Source organism: Diadema antillarum, unplaced genomic scaffold (assembly GCF_040938485.1).
Source record: "Diadema antillarum isolate AM-2024a unplaced genomic scaffold, OU_Dant_1.0 scf00000111, whole genome shotgun sequence".
In the NCBI taxonomy this organism is placed as follows: domain Eukaryota; kingdom Metazoa; phylum Echinodermata; class Echinoidea; order Diadematoida; family Diadematidae; genus Diadema; species Diadema antillarum.
The window spans coordinates 2,992,007-3,019,524 of NW_027271000.1; the positions used below are offsets into that span (position 1 = coordinate 2,992,007).

Sequence of the window (27,518 nt, forward strand, 5' to 3'; positions counted from 1 at the left end):
AAATCTATGGAGGTGATGAACCCCGGGAGGTGAAAGAGCCAGGGGAGGTTTACTGGTAGGGGATATCCCTCCAATACGGGGGAAATTTTGCACTTTCTTCTCTACATTTTTCATCAAAAGAATACTACGTTACCAGTTCTCCTCAACTTTTTACCAGTAACCACTTACGCCTGTACATATCCTTTCACCAAAGATCGTACGTACCGCAAAACTAACACTCGTGACTCCACAGGAATGCAATAATTTCTCTATACTTGTCTTATGTTCAAAGACACCATAGTTTAAGCGAATTCTTCTCTCTGATCTCTGTGTAAACCACAGAACTCGTGTAAGAGTTCTGTGGTGTAAACTCGGTGGTGTAGGCCTAATATTGTGTAACTCCTTTTTCTACATAATCAGTGCAGTGATGTGTGTGATGTGAGATGTGATGATGCATGCATGCTAACGCACAGTTCACACTTGGCGAGCAAGTCGCATAGTGAGCTACACTGCTGTAAACACAGTGCTGTGTACAATGCAGAGGTAGGATCGAGGACGGATAAACACGCAGAGGCTCACTGGTGGTGGACCCTGTCTAAGTAATATGGCTAGACCTATGTTTATTTCTCCTTCAAAGCAACACGTTAGATGATATCAAGAGCAGTATTGGGAGCTCTCAGCAGATCGAATCACCATCACAAATGTTATTCTACAAGCCCGGATTTGGAGCATCTAACACTTAGCAGTGAGTTGGCACCACTGCCACTGGCACTGCGCTGCATTATTATTCCATGCATATGATCGGTGATCAGTGGTGATTGATGATATTGTTGCAATGTTTATTTTTGGATTGTTTGATTTGAATGACGAGCGTGGTATTTCGGTGGTAAATTCACACTCCACAAATGTTGTATGGCACCAGACCATTCCAGTATTCTATGTGAGAAAGCAGGGGCTGACCAATGGTGCTATCAAATATCAAATTAGATTCTAGGTCTATTTGGTGTGCGTGTGCCGCACCTCGTCAGGGCCAGTGTCAGGGGCCAGAATGAATACCATCACCCTGCGTAAAATTGCAACAAGCGCACGCGCACTGAACAAAAATGTACGCCCAGGCCCGGTCTACTGTGTTCAGCATGCTTGAAACTTTGCAGGGTTAACCACACCACAACCAAGCAAATTGAATTGAATTGAAAACGGAACAATTTTTCGTGAAAATACCTAGATTTATTTCCCATTAACAGGAATAGGCCTACGTGTTATAACTGATAAGTGTCATCATGGTCACCCACACGCATCTTTTTTGTGCTTTGTCTATGGGAGCATCAGCAGGGATGCCAAGTTCAAAACATTTTTATGAGTGAGATTTTCATGACTCGACATCTTGGCAAGCGAATATGCGCGCAAGCGAGGGTGTGGGAGGGGTTCCAACCCTCCCCCCCCCCCCCCCCCCCCCCCCCCCCGTGGCCTCCCAAGGTAGGGAGCTTTTTCACTTTTTTAGCTCCTAATGATGTGATCAGGTGCATACTTAAGTGACTATTTTTTACTTATTTTGAAAGACAAAAGGAAAATATACCTTTAATTGTAACTATCACTTTAATCCTTTGAGCTTTGCTCCTTATTATGAGCCCAAATTGCAGACTTGCCCGATGCGTGAGAAAAATGGGTGCCATGCGTGAGATCGTGAGACGACCCCTAAATGCTTGAGTCTCACTCAGAATGCGTGAGACTTGGTAGCTCTGAATCAGAGTCACCCGCACATGTCTTTTACATGCTCTGCCTATGCTATGGAGCGCGGGGTGACGAGATGTGGGCCCCTTCCTTTAGCGCACAACTATTCCACATTGTTCGCATTTGACGACGATAGCTGCAAATTTCTGGCATGGATCAGTGAACTTGTGGTTCTGTCGGAATCTTCAGCATTTAAACATGCATAAACATTAAGTGTGACGAGGTGCGGGTCACTCAGTTATATTTGCATTTTCCCAAAATCAAACAAACTGTTGTTAAATAGGATGCTTCATTCTTTACTCCTACATGCTGCAAAAGTCACCTGTGCCTGCTCTACATTGTACATGATCAATAAAAATGTTTATCGAATGGGAAAGACTTGTTTGAAATATGCCCTCCACTTCCTGTACCACTCAACACAAGCAAGCCGCCCATAAGTCGAGCTTATCGCTGTCCCAAACCCGGGACAATTTGCTTTAGGGCCTACTGTACACGTACCCTATCTTTGTTAGCTGTAGACAGGAATTCATGTTGTCCCCACCATTTGCCAACTGTGCACGCATCTGTGCATGGCTAACAAGGATACAGGCTCGGTCGGTGATACGGTGCAATTAGCTCGCCAAAAACAGTTGACCTTTCTGCCTGATTTGCATAAAGTAAACAACGTGCTAAACATAAAACGCTTGGGAAGTGTTGCAGGGACAATTACAATATCTTGCCTCAGAAGCCATCAATGATTATATCTACCGGTATACAGCAATTGAAGGAGAAACTATTCTCTAAGCTTGCAATAATGTTAATAGTTACAATTGTATTTTGAGTTTGATTGAGGATAAACCTGTGAAATTAACGTTGAACTTAGCTCCCTAAACAGAAAATTTGTTCTTTAAAAAATGATATTTTCTCACATTTTTCTTCATTGCCCCAAAATGAAACTTGGTATATGACTTGTGATAGTATACCGTGTTCCATAAGTCTTTTCTATGGATATTTGTTGCATGGTTATGTCGGAGAAAAAGACAGAGATCACTGTCATTTGTGATCCACGTAAAATCTACAGCGTAAGATTTACACAGTCCCATATATTGGTTTTCGTGCTGCCTGAAAACAGTTGACCGCACATTGCAGGGTTCGTCTCTCACCCACTCACCACCTTATGGACCGAAACTGAACCCTGTCGCCGCTGATTGGCTAAGTATGTACTGACCAGTAGCAAACATTTGTGCAGGAGGCTGATCTACAGTTGTAGTTGTACATGTCCAGTATTATCTCTTAAATTTGGTTGTCTATTTGCTCTGCTTTTAAAGCCTTACAATCGTGGCGAGTGGTTTGTGTGGCACGGAGATGAACGCAACACGCTGCCTCCCCCATTCTGTATCAAATGTAGTGACACGGAATGAGAATAGCGCTGGCTCAATGGGTCAGCGAACAACACTTTAATAGACTAGAAATCTCCTGACCAAAATGGCTGTCCGAGCCACGAGAGCTTCCGAATGGAAGCACACTCTCAGTGCGCCATAGCGCATGCAGAGAGGCCAAAAGAGCCACGCATCTTCTGGCCTCTGCTCCTCCAATCACCGCAGCTCACGGTCACAATGTATGATGCGTACACACACACACACACACCCGTGTCTCAATGGCAGCATTGTCCGTCAAGTTTATGGATATAGCACCGAGTCTGGCATTGCACAATTGCCAGAGACTCCAACCTCCCCCGTTTTCGACGGGAGATCTCCCGCCGAAAGCCCATTTTTGCAAAATCTCCGTTCTCCCGCTTGAGATTTGATTTCTCCCGCCCTGGCTCTGTGTCTCCCGGTGGAAAGGATTTCTTACTTATTGCTATCGTATGTTGAAAGAATAAGCCTTAGATAGCACCAGAGAACATCAGAACCCTGGGAGCTTCGTGCTTCGCACACATCAACTTGGAGTCTCCCGTTTGCAAGGGCTTTCGGGCGGGAGAATCTCCAGATCAGAAGGTGCTTTGGGTTGGAGTCTCTGAATTGCATGCACAAACTTCGGTCGTTCGGGAGTTTACGAAATAATGTACACCATTAGGGGTGACGATCGTCCGACTTTAACCTAACTACTGATTACGCAAACACAAAACTTTGCAGGAAGTGAGTCTGGGGTATACAGACCAGCAATACGCATGTACAATGTATGTTAATCAAATGCATATTCATGCAGTACTTCGCAGACTTGTGTCGGGAAATAATCCTAACCCTTTCCCACGATCGACTCAAAAATACAAATACCTCGAAAGATACATCAGCATTTTTGCCCAAAATTCAGATGAAGGATGACATATTCATATTATACACGTAGATACATATTATGGAAGTTTCAAGGGATTTGGTGGTAAAATAAGGGAGATACGATGAGGTGAACTTTCAAGATTTGTTGTTCTTCGCTCCGCACAGTGCTTCGATGACCATTATGAATTCAAAACGCCCCTTTTCATGGAGTTAATTGCACCATATCGCCGGGCTTGTGTAAGGTAGGGTAGAGTGGTATGGCAAAATACAAGTTGTGGGGGGAGGGAGGAAGACCATAATGAAATCTTTCTAACATATGATGTCTGCAGACAGGATGTGCACTAAACATAAATGGAGATCTATCCAGTACTCTTCGTACTTACCAGAATCTGTTGTAAGACTTGGAAACGGGAAATTGCTATGCTAAATCAAATTCTTGAGGCAAAGAACGTGGATGTTGTGTGTGTGTGTGTGTGTGTGTGTGTGTGTTTTCCTGCCAGTAGTTTTACAGCATTAGCAGAGTTCAACCATTGAAGAATGAGAGAGTGTCATCCCACACAGGGTATAATTGATGTTATGTAGGTATGCCACTTCAATTTTTCTTACAACTGACATTTGTAAAAGATTATGAAAAATGTCAAACAAGTCTGTGAAAGCAATGATGAATATGTTTGGTATTCTTCTTGCATTTAAAGATGCTGGTATATGTATACGATAGGTTCCAGAATTTGCATGTTTTGTACTAAATAATTTTTTTCTCTCCAACTCCAGGTCGGGTGATGTGATGTATTCCTTGGAGTTGGAACTTGACTGCAGTGGCCCTGTAATCAAGACACTGTTGCTCGTAAATGAAGGATTAATCGAGTGACTTGCACAAGTATGTTGTCAGACATGGCCTCCAAGGCCGAGTCTGGCAAGGACTGTCCCACTTCGGACTTCAACAGCCCAAAGTCGGTGCGCCGGCAGTCTCGCAAGAGGAGGGGACGGAAGAGGCGGCTCGACCCCAACCCAATCTGGGAGTATGCCATCAAGTACAGTGAGGGCTCCGATTCCAGCCTTGATGAGGCGCTCAAGGACTACATGGACAATGTTACATCCCAGCAGCAGCAGGGGCAGAGTGACTCCGGCTCGGATGACACTGCCATGATGAAGAGGCTTTCGTCTCTCAATGTCACATCATCTAGCAATCTGTATGGTGAGTCCGACTCTGTCACAGAAAATCACACAAAACTTAAAAAGACAGGCAACAAGCGAAAGAAGCGCTTCAAACGAATGGCCGTAGAGTCCATTCCAGCTGCTTCCTCTTGCATGGTGCGCAGCTCATCAATGCCGGATTTTGTCCCAGAACTCTTGCACAAGCGACCACATGTCAAGAAGATGCAGCCAAGACAAAAGGAAGAATTTAAAGGCAAGGGCAAAGCAGGTCCCAGAGCCAGAGGAGAGTTTGGATTTGACATTATTTCTGCCAAATCAAAAAAGACAAGCTTAAAGCCAAGAATCAAGCCGCAAAATCCACTTGACCAACCTGAACGCGAGTCAAATGTAGGTGAAGTGGAAGTGAGCAAGGACTTGCCCAGCAGGCAACCAAGCAAATCTTTGCCAGAGAGTGGAGGCTCGGTGGAGTCTCAATCCACCGACACCACATTGTCAAAGGAGAGAACTCGATCATCCAGCTCGGATGGAGCAACTTCCACTGAGGTGCCAGAGGCTAAGAATATGGACTGTTCAAGTAATGACAGTGATGTTACTATGGCTCAACCATTAACCCCGAAGAATGAGTGAGTACTTCTTTTCAGAGGATATCACATTTTATCATCATGCCAGTTTGCCAAGAAGAGTTTCACATATTCACAGTCTCAGATTAATACGTTTATGTGAATATGGAAAATTGAATTATTTTGTACTACTAACTAAATTTCTTTAGAAAGTTAATCCTTCCTTTTTCAAGAGAGCATTACCAGTTTCTTATCTAATTTTTGCCTGGGTTTTGACGAGATATTCAGGATATAATGTAGGTCCCTTGTGGTAAAAGGAGCAAAAACTTTTTTGTTAAAATAGTAATTTGGATTTAAATGAGTGGGATCCAGAATATTTCACCTGATCTACTGCGATTGTTCACTATCCAACCGTTCACCACCCGTTTTCCGGTATGTGGTGTACATTAGATGTAATACATTTTTTGCATACAAGGGTCCATCATCGTTCCTGAAAATGAAGAGCTGAATTTGACCAAACTTTTTGAGAGTATCAGTGGGAATGAGAGAATCGTTATTACAAATATTGGTGGTGTCCCTACAATAATGCCTTTGGGGTGGAGCCCTGGTGCCCAACTAATATTCATTTTTTCCCCCTTTTTTTTTGTGGACATTTTGATCTTCTTCTTAAAAACTTGTGGCTGGATTTTGACCACACATGACAGGAATCATCAGTCAGGTAGGGGATCAAAGTTTGTATAAAAAGTGGTGGTGCCCCCTGGAGGATTTCTAAGATGGGGGCCTAAATGTATGTACCCAAATTTAAGAGGGCATTGCACAAGGGGCCTGCAGCAAGCCCCGAATCTCAAGTTTTTTAAAAACGTTTTGCATCAGGTGGTGTGCCACGAAGGCAAAAAGTGCTGCTCATGTGAGTGCTAGACCAGGGGGTCTTCTCTTTCATGTTATAATTGGCCCATAAAATATAGCTTCATCTTGTTTAAATAGCACCCATTAGCATCAAACATGCATTCTTGCTCTACATGTAGTATAGACACATTACATGTTCTTTGACCCAAGCCAAACCTAAACCTGCATAGTCTCCTGTGTAACTGTTCTGTTGTCTGTTGAGCAAACTCAACTGTATTGAAATATCTTTTTACATTGTACTGATAGGTAAGTTTACACTTGTATGATGTACATTTCCAACTTCTGTGAGATGAGCAGTGGCTGTATAAACTGTATGGCAATATCTTTTGTCATTATACTGACAAGTATACATGTGTGCTGTACGTCAATTTGTCTGATGTACATTTCCAACTTCAGTGAGACAAGCAGCAGCTACATGTCATCAAGTGACGAGGATGAAGAAGATGACGGCTATACAAATGATGAGGGCAGAGAGGGTAAGAACCCCATTGCATTAACTTGTTCTGCTCCATTTTGGCACGTTTAACAATGTTTATAGATGCAGAATTTCATGATTTTGAATATTACTGATCTATGAAATCTCACAGATAGTTAAATAATGCCAGGGATGCCAAATTCGTAAATGAAAATGTTACAACACCTGGAGACCATAGTACAGATGTATGTGAACAGTACTATCCTTCCATGATAAAGTTGTGTGAGTCATGGAAAATGGGTTCCTTTAGACTAAATGAAAGATTTAGTCACAATATCACAGATACAAACAAAAGAAAAGAAGAAAAATATGCACCCCTTCAAGCAGACATTGAATCACTTGGTTGCAGACGTGATGTCATTTGCTTTGCAATGTCTCACAAGAACCTAGTTCGAAAAGAAAACAAAAAGAAAATCTGTTCCATGCTAGGGTCCGTAGATAAACAGAACATGAAAGCCCACATTCAGGCCCTGTCTAGAATATCACTTATCTCATCATATGCTTATAATGCACGGAAAGAACCTTTGGGAATGTTAAAGCTTTACTTACAGCATTTGGGGTTTGATTCATTATGAGTATATAGCGTCACTGGGGCAACAAGACCTCATATCTGCCAAATGTTTAATGTTCAGGAGAGCAAAAAAAAAAAACAACCAAACAAACAAAAAACAAAAACACGGCAGCCAACGCACTTTATCAAATGGGATAGCCTCTACTTTGACATGCCGTGTTGGCTTCATTTCTTAGGTAAATCAGCTAGGATTTGGACAGGACATCACTTCACAACTGATTATCTGACCATTAATCTAAAAAGTCATTTTTTCCAAAATTTGAGATACAAGGTCTTGTCACCCCAGTGACGATATGATGTATGGTGTTTGATGATTTTAGATGTGATATTAAGTTGATTATAACATCTGCAAAGCTTTTTTTTTTTTGAGGGGTGGGGGAGGTGTTAAGATTTTATGTTTACATAAAGAAAACAAAGGGAATTTGGGGTTCAGTTTCTTGTGAATAGATGATTTTTAAGATGATGCTGGATAAGGTGTTAGTACATGTATGTGATGTTAGGGATTGGTATTATAATGGTTTGTTTTTATTTTTACGAGAAAGTTCAAGTGGCGTTTTTGGAAAAGAAATAAATAAAGTGTTAAATGAATTAAAAAGTGGAGAACAAGAGAGAGTTACTGCATTGTGACTACAGTATTAGTTACAAACATGGTAGAACTAATGACTGCCATATCAGATGAGTTTGGCATCATTTTTAAGGGGCATTTGGTTCATAAGTAATCTGTTGAATGTGCATTGAGACTTTAACAGCCCAATAAATTCAAGATTTGACATTAAGCTAATTTAGTGAACTTATGATTAGAATGATTGAAAGAATGAATAAGTGATGATAATGGTGAGTAATTATTGTGCAATGGTAGGGCCTAATTTTGTATGTATCAGTGTACACATACCTATTACCATCATCTGAACCCACTTTGCACATTTGTACTAATAAAATAATTCATCTATCACTAAACATCAATTTGATAGATAGCATATTAAGCCAATCTGCATTAATCTCCAATCCAAATAGAATGGAATGGAATTATGGGGGAAAAAAATCTGTTACTTCATCATAATTCAAGAAGTGTGTGGGGGAAAAAGAGGAGATGAAAAAGCACTCGGTTTCTCTTGCAACTTACCCAGATTAGATTTACAGGTAAAGACATAAAACGTGGGTGAAGTTATTCTGCGTCATAATAAAGTTCAAATCTTTTTGGTTCTGAAATCAATAGTCTGGTTATTGACTTATACAACGGTAGGGATGCTCGGGGGTTTCTGCTTGTAGCAGTCTCAGGTTTGTTGTGTCTTTGTTCAAGAGCATTTCTGATGAGGCCTCAGTGTAAATTGCCAACTCAGACTCTGGATTTTTACATTCAGTTGACGTTGCACCAAAGAAAAATGAGTGGGTTTTCATTACTCATTACATGTACAGAAAGACATGAAGGTTTCAGTCATAGAGGACACAATGTAGTGATAGCGAATGAATGCAGATGTGTTGCTTTTTGTAATTTGTTTACCCACAGCAACAGAATGATGAGTGATTGCTTTCATTTGTATTGCCTACATTGTACATTGATATCAATTTAATCTTCAGTCCAACAAGGTCTGTTGTAAATTGAAGAGACTATGCCAATTCTTACATGTAGAACCAATTTATGAATCTCCAAGATGTAAAGTACCATCAATATTTGCTCAGATTGTATTTCACAATTTTCACAGATTGTATTTCACAATTTTCAAGTGCTTGTAAGTTGTATAAACAAATTGATGAAAAGTGATGCGTGATAATCAGCACACTTTATCTGGCCTCTGAACATCAAATGCTGTTGCTTTGTCATCGTACCTTGGTATTCATGACCCCCCCCCAAAAAAAAAAAAAAAAAACACCACCAAAATATGTGTACCGTATACTCTATATACCATATTTAACAAGTCTATTTTTTCATGATACGGGACTTCTGGACAATTTCGTTAGTGTTTAAATTCACAATCATGGAGTACAGCAATCAACTGAGATATTGTGTATGTCACATTTATGTTGGGATCAGAGTTGATACTGTATGTTTCTGTGAGCACTGTAATTTGCAAATTGAACCCAACTACACGTAGCAAAATTTGTGAAAGCAAAATTCCTGCAAAATATATGGCGTAACATACATGTGCAGTTTTATGGAAGTTTCATAGATTTAGAGGTACATTTGTAATTCAGACACATGAAGTTCTAGCAGCTGGCCCCAGAAAGAAATAGTGAAGATATTACAGAGTGAAAGCTGATACGGGAATATCTTACAAAATTGTATGTACAAATGTAGGTACTGTGTACTTTGTACTATTATGTTTACTGATCTGTTGTGTACATATTTCTCTTGTTCCCTTTGTACATAAACCATTGAAACCTGGCTTTATTTAATATATCTAGGTAACCAGATTCCTGTTGGCAATGGATACACTCTGTTTGTCAATAAAGAGTTGTAAAAGTACAAAATCATTCATGAGAGGCAATTTGTGTTAAATTCTACACACCTGTACATACACACACACTTACACACACACACACAACACACCAAGAAGTTATATTTTTTGTGTGTGGATGTGATGCTCAGTAAACTTGTCAATGTCAAGAGTGTTACAAATGTGTCTTTTTATTGACTTTTGTCTTTTATAATGTTTAAATGGATCAATTATTGTACAACTACAAGTATGTACATCTGTAATCCATTGTTGAGTCAGGGACTGATACATTGTAAGGGAGTGTGAGTTGAATTGACACAGCTGACACATACAATTCAGCTACCCTCCTTTTATAGTGCAACCATGAGCATGTTTGAAAACTATCTCTACTTTTTCTCTATGTTATTCAAAGTTTCAGCTTTGAATAGTTTACTGTATATGCCAAATACATTTTTTTATTTAAACGCCAAGGTTTTTATTTTCATGAATTTCACGAGTCAGATGCTATTCGAGAATTTAAAAACATGCAAAAATGTTAACTCTCATCCTGACATGAATGTGACATGCATGCATACATTTCTTCATTCAGTACTGTACTCTACAACAGGGAATAATTTTCAAACTCAAATTTAATCAAATTTGATTAGCAATTTCAGCTGATGAAAAATATCTTCAATGATATCCTGTACACTTCTATGTAAGAAAACTGCTACACAAAAGTTAGTTTGTGTAGCAGTGGTGTAAAAATGCATAGCAAATTGCGATGCGATACCAGGAAAATTATTCCCTGCTACAATCATGAATTTGATCACTGGCGAAATTGTCGGGAAGACCCCAACTCACACACTCTCTAAATATACATTGTATATGGGGTATACAGTATCATGAGATCATAATCAGCATAATGAAAGGTTGCACAGCAAAAATCTAAGGAGTGGGATCCTCTATTAAAGCATCTTTGTTCTGTTACCCATTATTTCATATTCACATCTTCTCTCCAACCACCCCCCACCCCACACACACACCCTCTTTTCCTTTCACTTTCTGTGAGTCAGGTGATGATGAGCAGAGTGACTTCTATCACGAGCCAGGGAGCGTGTCGGGCATCCCAACGGTGGCACCGTGGTGGGAGACCAAAACGCTGGAGGAGTACGAAGACGAGCAAACCTTTCAGAGCATCCTCACCGGTAGCTTCCAGCACCTCTCCAAACCTGGTCAAAAAGGTAGGAATAAAGAACAAAAAGTTATATCAAGGGCAATTAAAGGAAACCCAAACCCAAAGGGAAATGTGGATTTAGAGAAAGCAGCAACAATCGATGCAAAAGTTATGAATTTTTGAAGTTTTGGTGGTGGAACCACTGGATGAGGAGACTACTAGAGATTATGACGTATGTGTGGACAACGATATAAAGCAAGTATAAAGGAATTCCACAAAAATTCACTTTTCTAGCATAATGAAAGAGCACTTGACTAACCGCTTGCAGAAAGCAGGGGGAATAATTGGTACCCTTAACATATGTCAGTATCAAGTTGATGGAATGTGTAATTATACCCCCACCCACACCCACATATAGGAATCACTCTGAGGTCTTGTGGATCGAACTCCTCTCTCATTTTTTAAGCAATTGACCCCAAATTTGGCATGTGTGACCGCTATCAAAGGTAGATGTGCAAGACACCTTTTTCGTTAGTATCGCATAATGCGTTGCCATGGCAACAGCATATTTTCATAAAAACTTGTGGATCGAACTACTCTATCACTTTTTGAGCAATTAACCCCAAATTTGGCATGTGTCTCCGCTATCAAAGTAAGATGTGCGAGACACCTTTTTCGTTAGTATTGCATAATGAGTTGCCATGGCAATGGCAAATTTTAAAAAAATCTTGCAAAATGTTGTGGATCAAACTACTCTCTCAGTTTTTGAGCAATTAACCCCAAATTTGGCATGTGTGACCACTATCAAAGGTAGATGTGCAAGACACATTTTTCGTTAGTATTGCATAATGCGTTGCCATGGCAATGGCAAATTTTTAAAAAATCTTACAAAATGTTGTGTAACGAACTACTCTCTCATTTTTTGAGCAATTGACCCCAAATTTGGCATGTGTGACCACTATCAAAGGTAGATGTGCAAGACACATTTTTCGTTAGTATTGCATAATGCGTTGCCATGGCAATGGCAAATTTTTAAAAAATCTTACAAAATGTTGTGTAACGAACTACTCTCTCATTTTTTGAGCAATTGACCCCAAATATGGCATGTGTGACAGCTATCAAAAGTAGATGTGCAAGACACCTTTTTCGTTAGTATTGCATAATGCCTTGCCATGGCAACGGCAAATTTAAAAAAAAAATCTTACAAAATGTTGTGGATTGAACTACTCTCTCATTTTTTGAGCAATTGACCCCAAATTTGGCATATGTGACCACTATCAAAGGTAGATGTGCAAGACACCTTTTTCGTTAGTATTGCATAAAGTGTTGCCATAACAACGGCATATTTTCATTAAAAAACTTGTGGATCAAACTACTCTCTCATTTTTTGAGCAATTGACCCCAAATTTGGCATATGTGACAGCTATCAAAGGTAGATGTGCAAGACACCTTTTTCGTTAGTATTGCATAATGCATTGCCATGGCAATGGCAAATTTTCATTTAAAAACTTATGGATCAAACTACTCTCATTTTTTGAGCAATTGACCCCAACTTTGGCAAATCTGACAGCTATCAAAGGGAGATGTACAAAACACCTTTTACATTAGTAATGAATAATGCGTTGCGATGGCAACAGCAAATTTATAAAAAAATCTTAACAAAATGTTGTGGATTGAACTTCTCTCTCAAAGGCAATTCAATTGAAATTTGGGATATACGATCAATATAATGTGTAATTGTGCAGGACGCCTTTTTTGCTTGTGAATAAATCTGTTGCCATGGCAACAGCAGTTTTTTTAAAATACTAATCATACAAAAATATGTGGATTGACCTAACTCCCTGATTTTTGGCAAATTTGACTTGAATTTTGGCACATGTAGCCACTACAGTATGTGTGCAGAACACATCTTCTGTTGATCTTGAACAATGCGTTTCCACAGTAACAGCCTTTTTTCACTAAAAAGAATACAAAAAAAATGTGGATTCAGCTAACTCCCTCAGTCTTTGAGCATATGCCTTGAAATTTAGCACATGTGACCTCTATGGTGCGTAGATGTGCAAACTTAATCTTTCGTCATTGTTAAACAATGCGTTGCCATGGTAACGGCATATTCTGAATGAAAATCATACAAATATACTGTGGATTCAGATATCTCCCTCAGTCTTGGAGCATTTGGCTTGAAATTTGGCACATGTGACCGCTATAGTACGTAGATGTGCAAACTTAATCTTTCGTCAATATTAAACAATGCGTTGCCATGGTAACAGCATTGTTCACTAAAAAGCATACAAAATATTGTGGACTCGGCGTACACCCTCAGTCTTTTAGCATTTAGCTTGAATTTTGGCACATGTGGCCACTTTGGTGCATAGATGTGCAAACTTAATTTTTCGTTATTGTTGAACAATGCGTTGCCATGGTAACAGCATTTTTTCACTGAAAAGCATACAGAAACATCGTGGATTTAGCTTACTCTCTCAGTCTTTGAGCATTTTGCTTGAAATTTGGCACATGCGACTGCTATAGTACAAAGATGTGCAAACTTCATCTTTCGTCATTCTTGAACAATGCATTGCCATGGTACTAGTATATTTTGAGTGGAAATCATAAATATTTGGAATTCAGTGAGTCTCAGTTTTTTTAATCATTTTTTTTTTTTACTTGCTTTCAAATTTGGCACATGTTACCACTATATTACCTAGCTGCGAGAAATTGATCTTTCATCATTGTTGGAAAATGTGTTGCCATGGTAACAGCATATTTTGAATGAAAATCATACAATGATACAAGGTATTGTGAATTCACCTAACTCCCTATGCTTATGAGCATTTGACTTGAAATTTGGCACATGTGACAGCTGTGATACATAGTTGTGCAAACTTCATTTTTTCCAATGTTAAACATTTTGCTGCCATGGTAACAACATTTTTTAATGAAAATCATAGAAATTGCTGATTTATTTACTTTGCTCATTCAGGCTTTGAGCACTTGGCTTGAGATATGGCACATGAGTATCAGTGAGCAAAATATAAATTTCTTCAATGTTGAACAGTACATTGTCATGGTAATTGTTTTGTGTGGGTTTTTTTTTCAACAAAAAGCATACACAGTAATCATTGCTAGTTGAGCTAACTCCCTCAGTGTTAGGTGGGGGTATTAATCACATTGAGTGATAGTTCTAGTTTTTATGAAAAATGATTTTTTTTGTGTGTGGAATTCCCTTTATATTTTTTTTATATAATAAAAATGCGTATTCAGTATAACTTCTTGTCTTAATTTATAACACAATTGCCCTGATAAAAAGTCAGAATTAAATGGTTTAAATCAAATTCTGTCTTACCCTTCTGTGAATTGGATGGAAACATATGATATGAGTGCAAAGCGATTGTGCAGTGGTCACAAATTCAAGAACCCACGAAGGTGTTTTTGAACCACTCGGCATGAAAAATTCATTGTGCTAAAATATATTGACTTTTATAGTAGTTGCTGTGCTGTTACCACAAAACTGTGCAGAAGTCTAGTCAACCCAAATGACTGTAATGTATGCAGACAAACAACTCTGCTCTCATTTCCCTCTCTCTTTGCCCCCATCTTGCTCCTTTTGAAATATCAATTTTTGATTGGGAAAATAGAAATTGAGATGCGAAATGATAGAAACAAAAATGGCTGCATAAGTATTTTCTTCATGTTTTGAAAGAAGCTTTAGTTTATCAGGTGCTAGCATGAAGCCTCCACATGTTGCTTTGCACAAATTGGTTCTACGTGCCAAAGAATTTTGTAGTAACAGTGCCTGACTGTTTTTCTTTAGCTTTTATAATGTAGATATGGTTGTCATGGAAACAGCAGTAATTGATGATGTCATAATGCCTGGGGCACCACATTAGTCTTGTTATCTAAATCAAGTGTCCCACTTGTCGAGACGCTTATTGGAATGGTAGGCAGGAAAGATACATTGACTTTTCATCAATACAATTGATTGTTTTGCTGATACTTGAGACTTTTGTCGAGAGGGAGATGAACAAGGGGGTTGCCTTACAACAACATGTACCCACTGAAGTTACTTGTTTGTCTGAGCTTGTTGAATGTATGCACTTTAGCGCACATTGAATAGTAGAATGTCTCAAGAACACCAGTGGCCTCTAGCACCATACTTAATCGTGATATTCAAATCAAGTGTTTCTGTTGCCAAGATGTTTATTGTGATAGCGGACCATTTGTTACATTGCTCTTCACCAGGACACATGATAATTTTACTAATACTTGAGACTGTTGTGAAGAGATGGCCAAATAAAGTAGTTTCATAACAGTACATATACAATCCATACCTACCCATCCATGTTCCTCTTTGATCAATCCTGTAGACTGTATGCTTCAGCACGCCTTAAATATTAGACTGTCTTAAGAACAAATTGTTGTGTTGGCCCCTAGCATTTTAAGTAGCAGTCACGCTCAAACCCTTTTAATTTGAAGTTGATTAGATTTGCAGTTGTTTGCAGACATCTACAGAGTATCATGTTCAGTTCAAACTGTTATCTGGTGTGGGAACAACAAATGAGATGTACATTCAACCCTCTACAACTTGTCTGTTGCTCTTGGCTCCTTATGTGCCTTTCATTATGACATTGGAATGGAATGTTTTCCTGTGTCATGCAGATTTTTTTTTTTTTAGAGTAAATATCATGAATCACATGATTTGGACAAATGTATACCCTAATTCTATTTTACATGTCAAGCTTTCATTTCCACCATCCAGCAGGTTTTTTTAAGGTTCATTTATAAGTGTGCATGTACTGATAATTTGTATAAACTTATATGTTATTAGCATCAATTATTTGCATTTTCATTATGCAACACAGTATTTTATACGTCATGATGGCCTATTTAAATGATTGTCATTTATGTACATGCGCATTTATGATCACCATTTGTCTAGTGATGTCTAATCTTCATATTATTTTGAACAGTAAAGGTTAAAAAAAAATGTTTAGTTGATGATGTCAGAAATTAAAACTACACTGTACACAATGAATTTATAAGTGAACAAAATGTAATATTACATGAACATATTACAGTGTACAACATTATATCACATTTGTTGATCCATACTTGTACCAAATTTCAAGCATCCATAACCTTTGGCTTAAGCCACTTTAAGATCTCCCTCCCTTCCAAACACTGTATGCTCCATGTATTTGGCTAGTCTAATTCTTGTGAATCCGGACTTTCCGACAATTCCGTGCATGATGAAATTCGCAATCGAGGAGTGCAGCAATGGATGGAGGAAAGTATGCAAGCACATTGCAGTCATGTCAGGATTAGAACTGATATTTTCACATCAACTTCAACTTACACTTTTAAAACTTAAACTTCCAGCTCACTGGTACCCCCCACTTGTCACTATTTACCTTCTCGACAATCCCCCTATGTCACTTCCATCCTCAACTCTCCTCTTTCTAGGCTCTTCTTTTGCCAAGCAGTGATCCCTACAAGGTGTTACTGCAAACCTTTCTCCCTTATTTACTCCACCATGCAAACCTTCAAGCAACACGTATTTCTGGACTAAAAAAAACCAAAAACCAAAATAAGAAATAAAAGAATAAACACCCAAGAATAAAAAACCCTGCAAAATATATGGTGTAAATACAGTACCCTAGCCTTCATATTTTCAACACCTACTCATCTCCACACCAGCGCCGATGTGGTTATGTTTATCTTCTTCTCTTCCTGCATGAATTAGATGTACACAAAAAAAAAAAAATAATAATAACTTCCCTTTTAATCACGTTGGCCTAACATTTGTAGGAATACATTTTGAGAGAAATTGGTTGTGTGTTTAAAATGATACTGGTAGCACATCTTTTTTTTTTCACGATGATGCCCTACTTAGTAAGTCATCACTCTTATCTTCTTGTCTGCAGCATTTCAGTCTAAACTACGTGGCTGCCAAGGTCTGGAGGATCCCCAGATCATAAGGAGCTGTAGAGGAAGACTAAAACCCAAGGTAAAATCAGTCACACAGGTGTTCTGTCCTTTTGAATACCATAAATAATGGTTAATTAACTGCGCCTTTTTGCCCGCTGAAACGGGTAAATATTCAGGATGTGGTTTGTACACTGTTACAGCCAATACTGCATGTCAGCATATAGTGTGCAGACAATGATGAATGTGTACACTCTACCATTCTCAGCTCGCCTGTGGATGGTTTGGATAGTTGAATGTTCATAAAGAGATGCATTGGAGACATTTTAATCATTTGAAATTGAATGGCTCATCATGGATTTACATCAGCAATACTGCTTGGAACATCAATGGCAAGCCATTCTGTCTACGTAGAGCTGACAGAAGAAACGTTGTGCCGTTGGTATTGATGTTCTTCCTTACTCCCTACCCTAACTAGAGCCTAGATAGTAGTGATCTCATATATCGACCGTATATCGCTTATGCGTCACTACCAGGTACTCTTCTCTTTGTTCAAACATAAACAGTCTGGGGCCTTGGGGAATGAACAGGAAAAGGATGTTTCAAAGCTAGATGAAGTTGAAGACCACCTTCATGATTTCAAATGTTTTCATTCTATATTTCTTTCATTTAATTGGTCTCAAATAAAAGACGGCAATAGTTATTTTAAGGTATCTGAGACTTTCGTTCAACCCTGCAAAAAGATTGCTTTATCTCCTCATAGGGAAAATCAAATTAGATATTTAGTTTACAAAGGAAAATACAAAGAAATATGCCCAGGCCAATATCTTTTTCCCCCAACAGTTGAAAGAAAGGAGTGCGGTTAATACGTGGGTGTGGTTAATGCACCGCTATTTACGGTATGTGTCCAGTCTCACTCTTGGAAAATGCGTTGTACACATACTCCCTACATGTAAGTCTCTGGGATTGAATGGCAATGAAACCCAAATATACAAGTGGACTAAGTGAAGAAAACATCAGTGAATATTGAAGAAAATTGGATGCTCCCTTTAAAAGTTTTGGTATTGCCATTGCTGGATAAGGAGACTGCAACAATTCATGATGTCACAGTTGATCAAAGATATAGAAAAAAATGTAAAGAGAATTCAATGTATTTTCATTTTCTCAAGCATAATGAAAGAGCACTTGGCTTGCCTCTTTCAGAATGCTGGGGCATAATATTACTCTCAACATATGTTAGTAACAAGTGAAAGAGATGTGTACTTTCCACACAAAAAAAGGAAAATAAAAGAGAAAAAGAAAACTAAATGGTGGAATTCTCAATCATGGTATTGATGTCCTCCTTTGCAATGATGGTGGTACCTAAACTTTAAAAGTTCATAACCTTTGAATGGATTGACCAATTTTCCTCAAACTTCACTGATGCATTCGACTATCTGCATTCGTTCAATCCACTTACATATTGGAATTATTCCTCAGTAGCAATAGAGTAAAACACCATAATCCTGTAAACAAACCTAGATGTCTTGCAATGATTGAGCCTGACTGCAGATCACTGATGAAAAGTAATAAATAGAACCTTATATTTTCTGCTTCTTCAGGAATAAACTTAATATGAAGCTAGTCCATATACAGTGTCATGTATGAAAGCTTGCCAGTCACATGCCACTGCACTTAGCTACCTGAGAAAGGTACTTATGTAGCATCTCAGTATAAGAGCTCACGTGGGTGTTTGAACTCCCTAGCAGTTGCTTTATGACCAACATTCTATTTTTCTTCTGAAGGCCAAATTGGGCAATGGGACCGTTAATCACAAACGGTAGCTCAATCAATGTGATCAATGGGTATCTCTCCCAGCCCACCCCCCCCCCACACGTCCATTTAGTGGACAAAAATGATAAGTCCTACAAATATGTCAATACTTTGGAGTTTTGTTACCCACGCCGATGAAAATCGGCAGGGGGTTATGTAAAGGGTTCCGTATGTTTGTTTGTTTGTTTGTTTGTTTGTTTGTTTTTTTGTTTTTTTTTGTTTGTTTGTTTGTTTGTTTGTTTGTTTGTTTGTATGTTTGTTTGTTTGTTTGTTTGTTTGTTTGTTTGTGTACAAGATAACAAGAGAACGGGAAAACGGATTTGCACGAAATGTTCAGGGAATGTTTGGATAATGACAGGAAAGAATCGATTAGATTTTGGTGATAATCGGTTGACCCTTGCAAATTCTGTGTGACCTTGAAGTTTTGACCCCATGGTATAGTGACCATTCCGAAAATTTCCCGTTTCTCACTTTGCGATTTTCCGCTACCATACGAAGACATAAACTCCCCAACGATCCGACTTCGCTGCTCAAATGTTCGTAAGAATTCCGAAATTTACGTTTAGGCCTATTTGAGGGACTATGTCCTTCTAGATTTATGAAAGTTCGTTCTCCGTCATCACAAACTGGCCCGTATTTTGATGATTTTTCAAATCAACATTGATTGTTTTTTTCGTTGGAGGAGCATTTTGCTCGGTCGCAGTCACACTGCACGATATGCGCGCTCAATGTCAATGCGTGTGCAAGGCCGCTGAAAATGCATCGCGCTCTACACTGTTGGTGCAAAATTGCACCGGGGACGTTGCGGCGCTCGTTGGTGGGCTAATACTGGTGCAGTAGACATTTGCATTCAACCCTTGCATTGAATAATTCCCGTAGACACTAATCATAGGGGTAATTGCCTAGGGGGTACGTAAATTTTGTTTTTCTTTTTTGCTTTTGTGGATACCATCAAAGATCGTACACTCATACGACCTTTGATATTTGATGATTTTTCAAATTAACATTGATTGTTTTTTTCGTTGGAGGAGCATTTTGCTCGGTCGCAGTCACACTGCACGATATGCGTGCTCAATGTCAATGCGTGTGCAAGGCCGCTGAAAATGCATCGCGCTCTACACTGTTGGTGCAAAATTGCACCGGGGACGTTGCGGCGCTCGTTGGTGGCCGAATACTGGTGCAGTAGACATTTGCATTCAACCCTTGCATTGAATAATTCCCGTAGACACTAATCATAGGGGTAATTGCCTAGGGGGTACGTAAATTTTGTTTTTCTTTTTTGCTTTTGTGGATACCATCAAAGATCGTACACTCATACGACCTTTGATATCATCACACTCTCGGCTTGCTATAATCAAAATATCCCGCAAGAAAACGGCGTATTTCTCGATTTTTAGCGCTTTTTCCGCGACCCGTCGCGTAGACAATACTCTTAAAACTGGACTTAATTCGCGCGCGCTTGGAAAAGTTCCGATTCTGCACTTTTGACGGTGGAATTTGGGATTTTCGATGGATTTTTGGAGGAGACTTAAGGACTTTCCTGTACGTGAATGAGTGTTAATACCGTATGTGTAATTATGTGATTTGCGTGTGATGTGACTGTAGAACCAAAGATCGTACACTTCAGTGTACGATCTTTGGTAGAACTCACTGGCTGGTGATAAAGCACACTGGCAATTAAGTGGCCGAATTCTGGTAGATGACCGAATGCACATTATGTTTACCCCGACTTTGTACTTAGGCGTGGGTCTGCCGCCTTTGACGGCCCCTCTCTAGTTTTGTTTTGTTTTTCTGAACAGTGCAAACCAAAGTTTCTGATGGAATATACAAAAATAGTCAGGCTTTTATGTGTTGCTAACATTTCATCTTTTTTTTTCATCCCACAGCGACTGAAGAAATCCAGTCTAGCCACTTTTAATGAGAAGATCGTCAGATTTCTGCATAATCCATTTGAGAAAGAGTAAGTCAGTGTTTCCAACTTACCAAGGTACTTCTCTTTAGATTCTTACGATGCACCTTTCATAACACTCTAATGAGTCTGCAAGTCATGTTTGATTTGAAGTGGATTTGAAAAATAATGAGGAACATGGCCACTGAAACCTCTAAACTTTCTGAGATCCTGTGATAACGGACTGTTAGCATCTAAATGCTGTGTGAAGGGTGCATGCGGAAATGGGTTTCATACACGTAATGTGATATAATTTGAGACATCAGAAGAATTGTCCTACTATCTTTGGCCAATACTTCTTCGGTTCATACCTGCATAAACACAAACATGGTCAGACACAAAATTTTATCTTTCCAAATACAACATGTCATAAAACTTCAATATTCTGTGGAGAATCAAAGTTTTTATCATCTGCATGATATGATATTTCTGCATGAAATTCGAATTTTTAATTGCATGACTATCTCTTGAATACCATAGTTATAACAACACATGACCATTTTCTTTGTTAAAGGACATTGAGCATCCAACCTCTACATATGTCTCTTCTTTTGTTATTGAAGTGAAGGAATAAGAGATATACAATGGCTCTGAGTCTCAACACAAATTTGTTATTCTATTTTTCAATTGCGGTGCAGGTTAAATTTTGAGGACATAATTTTGATAAAATGAAGTACGATCCGTATGACTACTTCGATGACATTTCTCTTGAACCTTGATGTCACTGCCTCTCAACTTGACATAGGTTGAAGCTGCATTCGTCCAAGACAGGAGAAAGAAACCAGGTCTTCCATCTGGCCTCCATGTATTCACTGGATGTCCGAACTGAAGGAGGGGGTCAGAAGAGCAAGTCGGTGCTGACCAAAACAAGGTACAGCAGTCTGTGAGGTCACGCTTGTGAATACACAGAACAGAATAGAACAAAACAATAAAATAACACAAAACAAAACTTCATACCCTGGCATTTGTGAGATTCACACTGACTTTAAAAGACTGTGGCATGTGTGATTATTTAACCGAAAACTTGATGCTTCACCTAGCAGGAGGTTTACAAAGTTTGTTGTTGTTGTTGTTCTCTTTCTGTTTTCTCTGTGTCTGTCTGTTTTTTTTTTTCTATTCTATCAGATTTGGGTTTACATACCAGTACATTGCTGCAGAGCATATATAGCCTGTCATATTACACTCATGTTTGTTTTCTTGAAACAAAATCTTGCGTTGCAATGTGTCGTCTGTCCTTATAAAACTTACAGCTGAGGTGTACAGCTGTACTTCATTTCATGCACAAATGCAGAGCATGTATTCTCTTTGTGGCTTCCATTTATTGGGTACAGATCAGCATAATGAATTTAACCCACATTTGTTTTCATGAAAAAAAAATGAAGCTTACATCTAACGTGTGTTTGGTTTTATAATCACAAAATGTCAAGCAGGTACTCTTTGTTGCTTTAATGTCTTTCATTAGAATCTGAGAGAGGTACAATATTATACAAATAGTACATGCTCTATGATACACTGTACTGGATTAGAGAACGACAAATACTAAATTATCCCGAGTGCTGTTTTGTTTCACCGAGGCCGCAGGCTTAGGTGAATAGAACTGCACTAGGGATAATTTAGTATTTGTTTGTCGAGTTCTATAGTCCAATACTGGTGCATCAATAGAACATGCACTAATTGTTATAGTAGTCTTTTCTGTAGGTCTAGGCCCTAAATAGATCTAACTTTAGACTCACCATACCGGCACTGATTTCTTGCACGCAGAGTTAACCACAACCTACGTACTGTACTGTAGTGTAGTTTACGTACACAGCGCGCGACGCTAGTACAGCCGCGTATGCGTATTGTACATCACAGAGCAGACTCGCGTGTAAACTCCTACATTCTGCGTCCAGTGCTCTACGCGCGCATACGTTGAAAGTCTGGCCTTGTCTTACTACTCAGTACATCCCTCCCTGTGCGAATCTCTGCGTACATAAAGCTCAGGCACGCGCTGTAAGCGTTTGGTATAGTGGCACGGTCGTGCCACTATACCGGAATTTTTGCACAATCACGTGAGGCTATCCAACCAATCACAACGCAAATTTCACTCTACCTTAGTTTACTATAACACCATATCATGTGTAAATGTTTAGAAATGTTGCTGATACAAGCGTGTTGAAACTTGAAGGTGATATCCATTTCAGACGTGCAGATATAAAGTTAGTCATAAAGATGCTGGGGGGGGGGGGGGGGTCAGTCTAGTGCCCTGTGGATAGTGGCAAGATTGATTACATATAGCCTACTGATAATAATGCATTAACAGTCAAATATTTTTATATGTTCACCAGACACACCATCAATTATGAAGGAGGAGGGGGTGGGGCGGAGATGGTTCTGAAAGGTCGCCAGTCCTTTTCCCCACAATTTGCCAAACGCAGAAGAAAGTCACCGCCGCCTGGGACTCCACTTGAAGGTAGGCAGAGACCTTCATACGGACTCTGAAGAATGTACTCATATACAAACATACGCCTCATATAAGATTGTCCTATTCTTGTTTTTCAATCACTTCTTTTGTTATCTTATGCAAAGACTTTCACAAAGAATAGACTCTTTGTTTGAATAAATGACTTTCTTATTCAGTTGACATGAGATTTACTGTCGATATCATGACTCTCTTCTACATTTAGATGCCTGCTATTAAACTGAGTAATACTGGAGGAATTCAGAGATACTGAATACAAACTTGCCAGAGTACAGCAGTTTGACTTTAAAATTGTATGCTACAATGTGATATGTTCATAAAATAGAACTACAGTTGAACCTCCCTTATCCGGCCTCCCTTTATCCGGATCTCTCTATTATACGGACGCAATCTCACCGTGATTTTTTTTAAAAATAATTACGGTAGGAAAGGGGGATTCCCAACTCCTTGAGAACTCCTACACAAACACACATGAATTACATATACTTGATACATTTCTTAATAGTTATTTAGGTAAATCATCCCAAGAATTTATAAAAGAAAATGATTTCATTCTTGCACACACGAACCTCTATTTTGGGGTCTGTTACTGAGTGTAACAATGAAAAGGTTGCAGTATACACATTACTACATGTGGTTCTACAATGGGCTACATCAGTACATGTGTATGTATATGTACATGTATAAAGCATTGAGTCTGCCGTTACCGGCCAAATCCCTTATCCGGATGAGCCCCGGTCCCGACTTGTCCGGATACGAGAGGTTCAACTGTACTTGTATTGTATAAAATTTGGTCCAAGCGTGAGGTACACACTCTTTACCTGAGCTCACCTGAGCTGAATGACTCAAGTGAGCTTTTGGCGATTGTTCGCTGGTAGACATGTGTCATGCCTCATGTGCAGACTTTTGCACATTGTCATCTTCTTCTTGAAAAAAAAAAAGGGGGAGGGGACTAGATATCGACCGAGCTTGGTAGGAATCATCATTGGGGAGAAGATATGGGGGTGGTGCCCCCAAGCGGACCCTTGGGATGGGGCCCAAATATCCCAAATTAGCTCATTAAAAAAAAAGGAAAAAAAATCTGTTTACCTCTACCTTTTCTTCAAAGCAAGTGGCTGGATTTTGACTGCACTTGTCAGGAATCATCAGTAGGGGATGGGAATATAGTTTGTACAAATGGTGGTGGTGTCCCCCGGGGGGCCCCTAGGCCAGGGTCCAAATACTCCAACTTCAGAGGGTGTTGCCCAAGGGGCCTGCAGCAATTGAAATAGAAAATTGAAATAGTTTACGTTAGTTGGAGTGCCGTGAAGGCAAAGTTTGCTGTTCATTTAAGCACTAGACAAAGGGGTCTTTTGTTTAATTTGGGGTACTTAGTATTACTTGGATCTTTTTTTGTTAAACCTTGCGGTAGTTTCAATTTAAGCCTAAGCCCTACATTCTGATGATCCTGATCCAAAAATCTGTCAGCCATTGATAATCTTGCATTTGTTGAGTCTGTTAAAATAAGAAGCCACTATATTGAACGGTACCGTCATTGCGTTCAATCACCAGGTGCAGTAGGCGGCGATGCTCTGCCCATCTCTTCAACCAGCGTTGGCAGCCGTATGCTACAGAGTATGGGCTGGACCCCTGGAACAGGGCTTGGGGCTGACAGGACCGGCATACAGGAACCAGTCCAGGCGTACCTGAGGCCCAAGAACAGGGGACTGGGTTACTACAAGCCCACCTGAGTTTCTGGGGATCTTTGATGCGGTCAAGGAGCACGTGGTCCCTATGCGTGGTGGATGCACTCGCACCTGGTCCAGAAATTTGAAGTGAAAGAGAAGCCAGGATGGGAGTCACTGGGTTTTCTTGTTCTCTCCAGAAATACATCACGTAAGACCATCAGCTCTTGGCCCAAAGGCTGCGTAAAACTTGATGCATGTCTCACTTGATACCATGGCCTTGCTGGTGCAGCGATGTAGACTTATTAGCTGAAACTCTCGGCGCTTTCCTATGGAGAGCTTGCTGTGAGAGAGGAATCCCACATAGAAGCTGTGATGAGAACAGGCCTTGTTTTGGAGAGCATCCACAGATAATCAATAAACTTGCCAACCGCATCCTCATAAGACTAGCTGCCTTTAGGAGCTATGCACAGATTGCTGTGATAGTAGGATTCAAGGTCTGCCAAGTTAATCTCATAATTATGTGACACTAATTCACTTCGAACTATTGCAGCAGCACTCTGCCAAATAAAGAAATATAAAAAATCATGCTTTTTGAAGGAAATATTCCCAGCAAGTGTAAATGCTTCAGAAAATCTTACCTCACATCAACTGAGACAGTTGAAACTTCAAAATCGTGTTGAAGAAATTCTGTAGTTGAGAAACTTTCTCAAGATGATAAAATCTTTCTATTTCATAAAGTATCAAGAGCAGCTTCATGTGAATGCAAATAGAGTTATAGGCCAAATCATGCTCTTTTCCTGTTGCATTCTTAGCAAGCAATATGTCTATTGACAACTTCAACTCAAAGGTGCAGTTAAATGTGAATTTAACCTGCCAGGTAGCCTTTCATTGGATCATGTACCATAATGCTGATATCAGAGTCGGCAGCACTTGTGAGAGATGGTGTGCACTGTCTCTGCATAGCCTGATTCACAAAATATTAGCTGGCAGTTGATGTACCTGTTTGATCAGAAATTATGGAGTATATGCGTATCTATTCTTACTTAACTCTTGCCGTGGTATTTGCAGTCATTTTTGTTTTTTAAATCATACATTCTGTTTGGTAAAGACAGGAGTCATTGTTCCCTTTGTGCTCAAGCTAGTGAGGAGGGAGAAAAAGATAAACCATAGTGAAAGGGAGACATAGTCAGTAACTGCCATACTGCTCTGCTCAAGATTTACATTACATTTCCTTAGCTTTTGGCAGTCAACCAGCATCACCTTCCGCTGTTTAGGTACCATTTTCCTGAATTATGTAGGAGATGAGATAACTGTCCTCCCCTCCTTATCTGCACACAAGTCCTGAGGACTCGCTGTTTGTAGCCATTTTCTTTTAGCAGCATGGACCTTCACTGTTTCACATCTCCACAATACGAGAACATTACCGACTTTCATTCATGAATGGGCTTGCTAACTGTGACTCCACATCATCAGTCTATGTAAGATTTGCAGAAGCTGTTTACCACGTTCAGCATGCTTTATGTATGCATCAGTGTCTAGATATGAGATGGGTGACAAAGTACAACCTTTTTGAAAACTCCATCCTTTTTGCAAACTATTCAAACTTGAAGGTAATGTTCGTCATTATTTCTCATACTTTTCGTAGAGCATTCATGGACACTTCATGTGAAACTTTCTTCTTCTACTTCTTTCTTTTTGGCAAAAGATGAGGAGGGGAGGTACATATGACTGATAATGACAGAAGGCAGATGTTTTTTTTTTCTCAAGTTGTAAAATGTAAATATGTGACCTATACAATTATTGAAAATGACTTTTACATGCCATTGTGTGAAGTACATTATTTACGATATTTTGTAAAGTGGCAAACTCCCAATTACAACTGACGACGGTTTTGAGCAAATTGATTTTGCAGAGAATTATTATTAGCATGAGGTGTATGGTGCAATAAAGTTATATTCTTTAGAGAATCACTTACCTCTCTAGGAAGTGACTTTGTGCAATGGATTTTATTCTACTATTGCAAGGTAAAGACAAAATCAGCCAATTTTGTCATTTTATTGGTTATTCAAATGTAATAAGTAGAGATTTCAGAGATAAATTTGGTGCTATTTTCCCTCCTATATATTAGTATGAGGGGGCATTGATAACCCTAATGAATTTATTTTTAAGACAGAAGCATGCTAACTCCATCATTCACTTGTATTTCAGTGTTATGAATTACATTTTGAAAAAAAACCCAAAAAAACATTAATCCCTAAAAAGCTTGGATTGCAGATAACTGAAGCAAAGCGGAGCAGAGCAATCCTGATAGAACTTTCTATAAAAACAAGAAAGATAGCTCTTGCATAGCTTCTGTAGAGAGAACAATATTTGTTGCACAGAATATGGAAATAATGTCTTATGTTTCAGGAGGCATGTTTTTATAAAAACTGTCTGTCCATCATAACTTTTATTCTGTGATAGGGTGATAAGTGTCTTCATAATT

General features: G+C 39.2%; 1 protein-coding gene across 1 annotated transcript; it reads left to right on the forward strand.

The window, feature by feature from the left end:
- Positions 1-528: 528 nt before the first annotated feature.
- Positions 529-25,955, forward strand: LOC139719488 (G patch domain-containing protein 2-like). Its single transcript, XM_071630906.1, has 9 exons — positions 529-724; positions 4,737-5,743; positions 6,983-7,062; positions 11,123-11,290; positions 17,145-17,227; positions 20,844-20,917; positions 21,651-21,776; positions 23,233-23,357; positions 24,918-25,955. Exons 2-9 carry the CDS (start codon positions 4,845-4,847, stop codon positions 25,094-25,096), a joined length of 1,734 nt encoding a protein of 577 aa, XP_071487007.1. The 5' UTR covers positions 529-724; positions 4,737-4,844; the 3' UTR covers positions 25,097-25,955.
- The last annotated feature ends 1,563 nt before the right edge of the window (positions 25,956-27,518 follow it).

Coding starts and splice junctions, on each gene's coding strand:
- LOC139719488 (XM_071630906.1), top strand. CDS start 4,845: ATGTTGTCAGACATGGCCTCCAAGGCCGAGTCTGGCAAGGACTGTCCC. Junction 7,063..11,122: donor AAATGATGAGGGCAGAGAGG/GTAAGAACCCCA, acceptor TCTGTGAGTCAG/GTGATGATGAGCAGAGTGAC. Junction 20,918..21,650: donor CATAATCCATTTGAGAAAGA/GTAAGTCAGTGT, acceptor AACTTGACATAG/GTTGAAGCTGCATTCGTCCA.